Below are 7,156 nucleotides of genomic sequence, written 5' to 3' on the forward strand. Positions count from 1 at the left end.
TGCTCAAACATTTTACATTTACGGTATAACAAACCACACACGGAAAGGACATGAATGTGTTTAACATACTACGGTTGGCGCAACTACGGTTTCAAAATAATAGCAAACCACGTAGCGCAAGACGTCTGGACGGCGGGCACATCCAGAAGCGTGGCATTAGTAATCAGAAACAATGAAACTGGAAGTTGTAAGCAGCAAACCCAACCCAACGAAATGGACTGCGTACATGTTTAGTGAATCCAGCGAAAAACAATAGTTCAGCCAGTTGCCAGTTTAAATGTCTTAGTTATCATCTGGCGGACACAGGTTAACTGAGATAATGCACGTAGGTGAGCATCTAACAACACTGTTCCACAACTGTCAAGCGAGCTTATTTACATCAACAACTGCAGCATCCTCCAGTAGCTGCCATCAACTATCTTTCTACCCATCAGCGGCATAGAAGGGAAGTGACTTGAGTGGCATCACCTTCTCCTGCAAAGGGAAATGGAGACTGGTGTGAGTGGATTTATACCTGTGTTAACAGAACATTGCGAACAGTGTGCCTCTGATTCCACCTCAGGGTTCTCCACATGTTCTGAGGGGAAATGAAGCCCAGTGGAACAGTTTTCAAGCACTTCAGGTCTCTTCAGCCATGCTTTGTGAGCTTCGATTGCTTTCATCTTGAAGCGAAACATCTGCAAGTGCCATATCCAACCAATTCAGGTGCAAGGCTGCTATAGAAGTAATTTGCAAGAAGTTGCCTGAATGAAAAATCAGGGACTGACAGCAGAAGAGTGAATATGTGCTCCAGACCTCTGATAAAGAAATGCTTGGCTTCTCAAGTTCATCTCCGTTGACGTGAATTCCAGTACCCTGACATTCTGGGCAAACTATGGACGTTATTTTGCTTCTCTTAGGTGCATTCTTTGCCTTCCTTCCTCGGTTGCTCTTCCCCTTCCTAGCTATTTCATCGTTCAGCATCTCGTATTGGCACAGAATAGTCCAGTGTAAAAGGCAGGAAGTGTGAAATAGATGGTAAGCCTGCATAAATCAAGTGTAGAGAAGTCATTACAGAACATTTGGAATTTGGTGGAAACATAACTGCTATGTTTTCAGGTAAAAAATGTACAAAAAGGTAAACAGGTCCATGCTCTCTAATCTATAAGAGCAATTATTATGAAACAGGAATACAGTAGCAAAGAATGCTCAAAGATGCTCACCCCACTTGAATTTCTACTGCTGCAAGCTAGTTTTCCTGTATTGCAGTTCAGCAAGGTGGCAACATCCTTTCCAGAGAGCATTGGTCTGCCGCAAAGATCACACACTTTCTCAGCTGCTATTCGCTTCTGCTTCCTCAACTCTCTCCTTGCTGCCTTGCTTGATAAGAGACCAACTTGAAGATCATTTGAGGTACCTACCGGTGAACAAGTCACAATAGCTTGCCTACTGCCCTGTAAAGAGCTGTTCTGACCGTTTGACTCTTCTGAAGATGCTTCTTGATCAGAGAATGATTTTCTCATTCGCTTTCCACGGTGTCCAGCATCATCAATTACAAAGAAAGATCCAGCAGAGACAGACAGGTCTTGTTCCTCAGAAGACCACTTCCTGCCTAAATCATAGGTATAAGAGAAGTTGACTATGGCAAATCCAGATTGCTCATAAGTGTTACAACTCTCAAAACCATGGGAGCCTTGTCCTACCCAAGCACACCAGATCTTGCTTATCTTCCTGCAGTTCTTGCTAGCTTCACAGATCCTGTATGAAATATTCCCATAGCCCAAAAGATGCACAGGCAAATCTGAAACAACATCCTTTAGCAATACACCAGGAATAACAACAGGACCATCAGTTCCATGGTTTGAAAGCATGTGATCTTCAGATACAGCAGCAGTTCTACCATTAGCACGGCCTTTTGCACCATAGCGTGCACCTTTCACACCATTAGAGGAGGTTGAACCATCTCTCAGCCTTGATGTCACCTCAGTATCATTCCCTGAAACCTCAGGCTCTGGAACCAGGGCAAGCTCTCTGGTGCTCTGTGAGCTTGAGTCCAGCAGGAGCGGATCCTTCTCGCGTGAGTTGTTGAAGAAGAGCACACCATCATTAAACGGCCATGGCATGGGCCCAAACAGCGTAACCTTGGCCTCAGAATACCGCCGTGAATGCAGGTTTCCCTTGAGGTGGTCAAACAGCACATTGTCGCTGAAGCACTCGGTGAGGCAGATGGTGCAGAAGAAGATGACACGCTTCCCGACACGCCGTAGTTCGACGTAGGTGTGCCCGCTCTGCCGCACCTCCCGAAGCGTGGCCTTTGCAGCAATCTCACGTATGTCAACAGGGCCATTCCTTTGCACCACCAGCTCCTTACCCACCATCGTGGATCAACAGGCTACCACCAACCTCAAATTTCTGCTGCTGTGCTCACAGATCCCTCCAGAAACAACCTCCACGCCCTTGTCTCCTTGAAATTCTCAGGAAATTACCACCAAATTTCACCCCTCTTGAGATCTATGCTTCCCTCCAGACCCTAGAATTACAAACTTAACAACATACTAAACCTAACGAAGTACATAGGGGCGGCGGCGGACCCAGTAAAGGACTTGGGTGTATACATGCAGAGCTGATAATTCAAAAACAATCGAGGTTAGTAGACATAATACATGTAAGCACGCGTAATTAGACCAGATCCGAATACAAATAGCGTAGTTTAGGGTTTGGCTGCTCGGTTTCGCACAGAAAATTGAAGAGGAGGGGTGGAGGGGGAAGGGGGAGGAGCGTACCTGGCAGTGCACGTCGCCGGTGAAGAGCCCGAAGAAGACATGGCACCTGATGGAGACTAGGCACCTGTCGCGGGAGGCCGCAGTAGCGGCGCGGTAGCCCAGGCGTCGCCTCGAGAGGAAGAGACAGATAGAGCTCGAAGGGGGGTTGGGGGGACGGGAGAACAAAAGGAAGGGCCGCACGGATAAAGCGGCGGTCGCCCAGCCGTCGCCCGGAGCGAGAGCGAGAGAGAGAGAGAAAGGGGCGGAGGTGAGGGAGAGAACGCGCGCGCAGGCCGCGGGGAACGGGAGAAGAAAGGCAGGGCTGCACAGATAAACGCGAGAACGAAGAAGAATATTCGGACCAGACGTTCGATGAAGGGAGGGTTGTCGCCGGCGAGCAAAAAAATTGATCAAACTTATTAGAAAAAAACTAACTGTGTTTATATTTATTAGATTCACTGAAATATATTTTTATAGTATTTGGCACTCTTTTTCATAAATTTGATCAGATTTTTGAATATTTTGATTTTCGACAAAACTATTATTGTAATCGTTTGTTGGATAGTCCCATATCGTGTTTATCAAGAGGTGTCCAATCAGAATAACTTACGGTGCGTTTGGTGACGAAGAGTGGAGAAAAATAGAACTCTATTTTTATTTTCTAAATGTTTGGTTTATAATAAAATAGAGTCGAGCGGCTTCTAAGTTTCTATTTCTATTATATACTTAAGACTAGTAAATGACTTAAGACTAGTAAATGACGCGCGCTCTGCGCGTGATATTAAAACTGTCTTTATAACTTTTTGCATGTTTGTAGTAGTGGACAGAAAATAAGATCATACGAAAATGTGATAGCAGTGTTTGATCATAAGATATGAGTTAGTAACATGTTAACTAACATCATAGACATAATATTAATGTTCTGCCCCTAGATAAATGAGCAACCAAAAGTGGAGGAATTTTAGAGGATTAAAATCCAATAAAAAAATTTCCTACGTGGTACATTGAAACAAAGGATTGAGCTCCTCCAAATTCTATAAAATTCTTATGGGATGGCATATTATAGTGAGATTTTAAAAGATTTCTAACATAAGATCCAATCTCTTGAAAAACTTCCCTTTGTATATATCCCTCCCCTCTAATTCCTATGTTCTTACTGTGTTGCATATAAACATTGTATTAGAAGCTTTCCTGCACTTTTAAATCATGTAAGATTGCAAGTATCATGCAACTGCATTTCTACAAAAAAAAAATTTATTCATGCATTTTGTCAATCTTGCGTTCCAAAGGGTGCATTTCTAGGATTTTTAGGAGTCTAGACCAAAATTCAATATTGGAGATCTAAAATTAAAGAATTTCAACTTATTTATTTCTAATATGACTAAACAATAATTTAAGATTTATGTGCGTTTTTCGTTCCTTTCTGGTGGGTTAGATCTGGTTTGTGCAGTCAAGAGGACGCAGTCGAAGCAACATGAAATTGAGGGCTTGAGGCATCGGACATGAATTAAATTGTGAGGGGATGCTAATCATTCCAACATCTAATCATATCCGAATCTAGTAGAATAATAGCAACAAACCGAGAAAGAAATAAAATAAATAAATCAAACAGAAACGCAAAGGTAAGGATGAGAGCGGATGTACTAATTCAGTGTACTAATTTGCTCTGAAAAAGAAATAGCACGTGAGAACTAACAAAATTGGGACAATAAACAGAAGCACAATTCAGTGTGTAAGAGCCTACACGATTGACAATCTGTATCTTTACCGATAGCCTAGATTTATTACTCTCAGAGATGAGAGACTGTGTTCCAGAGAACGCACATTTGGTATATCTAATTGAAACCCACTGGCAGCCCAAATATTGGAATCAATGACATAGTGTGGTTTGATAAGTCACCTGATCACATTCACAGCAAAGTGCAAACGGGGAAGGAAGCATGGATGTGATTTGGGGAAACTAATAGCTAGACACGTATTATAATATCAAACTAAAGAACTGGGATTCTTATCCTCTCGCACAGATCAGAAGCCCTATCCGTAACGAAAAAGATCATTCTGGCCGAAAAATACCGAGGATCTGTTTGCGCCAACAAATGGAAGATCCAAGAGAACAAAAAAAAAGAGGAGACAGGATGACCGCGCCTTTAAGAAATTAGATTAAACAGAACAATCAAGTCACATGGCTAACGCCTACGTAGCGTTTGAACTTCGGACATGTTTTGGAGCTCGGAGATGATTGATTAATCACCTCTTCCTACAGTCAGATGCGACGTTGGGGCTCCGGCAGATGGAGGCGGACGATGGCGTTCGAGCAAGGCGCACGATGAAGCTCCAGGTGGGCGCCCGCGACATGTAGAAGGTGAGCAAGACGCCATCGTTGATGCTGTGGAAGCTGCCCCCACCAACTACCTCCGCCCGGGACTCCTCGCTATCGACGTTAGCTGCTGCTGGCTGTGCGGCGCTCCGGTCCTTTCCCTCTGTCTTGGGTGCGGGGCGTAGCTTCGGCTCCGCCGCCCCCGCCCGCGGCCTTCTCGACGAGGTTGGTGAGCGAGAGCTCGTACTCGAATTCGGTGAGGACGTGCAACATCTCCTTAGCATCCCCTCCCGCTGTTGCGCGATATCCTGCGCCCTCTTCGATGACCCCTCGTCCATCGGCGGCGAGCTCTGCTGCTGCAATGGAGAGGAGTAGAGGATAGGCGGGGGTGCAGGGCAGATGAGTTTTGCGCTTTCCACGTGAGCTTTCTCGATGGCTCTGGAGCCCCATGTCTGGAATAGATAAAATTCCTATAAATATAAAAAGGTGCTGACGTGGAGATATCGAGATGACAGTTTGGCAGCTGTTGGATTGCGATCGGACGTCTAAAAATAAAAGTACCAACGTGGATACCCTCAGCGCACGTCTAGCTGCATGGCTTTAATATAAAGGAATGTCTTTGTTTCATCAATATGATCGGACACGAGCGTTTTGTTCGCTCTCTTGTCCTCTATATTTATATGGCTTTCTAACTAAACAAAGAACGAAATGACTTCGTTCTATTGTATCTTTAAACTAAACAAAAAATTAGAATGACTTCGTTTTACCTAACAAATACGGAGGAGAATGGTTTTATTCTCGTAATCTCCCGACCAAACTACAAAAACCCAAACAGGACACGCACCTTCCGTGAACTTCTCGTGTCGCAGATTCGTGAAGCAGTAGTAAACCACATCCACATGACTGACGCGGGGGTTGCATGATTCTATCAGGCAGATAAAAAAGGCAGCATCACACTTCACACGCCTTGTTTTCTCGAAGGGAATGGCTAGAATATGACGGACACATTCATCTCTTTTCCCTGCCAGCCGTTCGTTTTTTTATTGGCCAGGTCGAGTTTTTAGATGCAATTTTGCCGATGTCGACAGGTTTTAGCTCCACGAAGCGAGAATCGTTTCCGTGCCTACACATTCTATTCTGGCACCGGTTCCCGAATTGACACTTCGCATCTTTGCCTGCACACCAAACAACACCGACGTGACACGCAACCACACAGAAGGAGACACTATTGTAGCGTGATGTATTTCCTAATTTATTATATTTCGTGAATAGCAGTTCGGTTTGTTTTCTAAAAAAAGAAGTAAGTTTCTGTGTGGCTGTCAACGTGAGGCCACATAGAATAGACTAGACCCATGAGGCCACGAGCATCTCTAGAGCATAATCCTTTTTTAGGCCACAAAGATGCCAAGGGATATCTTACGTTCTTTACAGAGACATGTACACTATTTTCTTTCAGAGGTAACCAAACAAAATCCTCCGAGGGCAATAGAAAAACGAAGCTATCAACAACCAGCAGATGAATTCATGATCTGTCGGTGCCATCACCCATCAGCCAAAAGAAATCGGCACACCTACCTCAAGTTTCATGGTGCGCAAGAACAGCAATGACGGATCTAGAAAACTTCGAGAGGCTAGACAAAATAAGTACATATACTATAAATAAACAGCTTTATCTATATGTTACATATATTTAACTATATTTTAATGCTTCGTGCACGTTTACAAATTCATTGGCACTAATGTAAGAGCCTGAGTAAGACCCTAGCCTTGTCTGCACCTGGGTCCGCCCTGCGCTGAGCCATTGATACCCTGTTCCATTTCATATTGCGTTGGTCTCCAACGACGAGGATATCAAGGATATTTTTTTCTAAATAATACTACAAAAACAACAAGAAAGTTATTTATCCAAAATAAGTTGGTGTCGGAAATGACCTCCGGACTATGGGATCCGACGGTCAGTGAGCATGCTGAGAAAAAATTCCCTGATCGCCGGTGGCTGTTAGTTAGTTGGAAGAGACAGGTACGTCGGCCCCGAAAGGACCTGACCCCGGTCGAACCATGTGGCACCGAGCCCAGGGTCAAGTGTGGCGGAGCCTGA

At 44.4% G+C, this 7,156-nt stretch overlaps 1 protein-coding gene across 3 annotated transcripts; it reads right to left on the reverse strand.

Moving 5' to 3' along the window:
* Window positions 1–185: 185 nt before the first annotated feature.
* LOC100275630 (uncharacterized) lies at window positions 186–6,120 on the reverse strand. 3 transcript variants are annotated; one of them, NM_001149677.2, is made up of 5 exons: window positions 2,763–3,036; window positions 1,203–2,602; window positions 796–1,023; window positions 558–677; window positions 246–474 (listed from the first exon to the last, which is right to left on the reverse strand). In NM_001149677.2, exons 2-5 carry the CDS (start codon window positions 2,355–2,357, stop codon window positions 424–426), a joined length of 1,554 nt encoding a protein of 517 aa, NP_001143149.1. In that variant the 5' UTR covers window positions 2,358–2,602; window positions 2,763–3,036; the 3' UTR covers window positions 246–423. The 3 variants fall into 3 exon arrangements, 2 of the variants coding, with proteins under 2 accessions (XP_035821339.1, NP_001143149.1); XR_562579.4 differs by having other exon boundaries at window positions 186–474; window positions 558–1,023; window positions 2,763–3,125; XM_035965446.1 differs by having other exon boundaries at window positions 186–474; window positions 1,203–6,120.
* Window positions 6,121–7,156: the final 1,036 nt, after the last annotated feature.

The sequence above is a fragment of the Zea mays genome, chromosome 1, assembly GCF_902167145.1.
Source record: "Zea mays cultivar B73 chromosome 1, Zm-B73-REFERENCE-NAM-5.0, whole genome shotgun sequence".
Lineage (NCBI taxonomy): Eukaryota > Viridiplantae > Streptophyta > Magnoliopsida > Poales > Poaceae > Zea > Zea mays.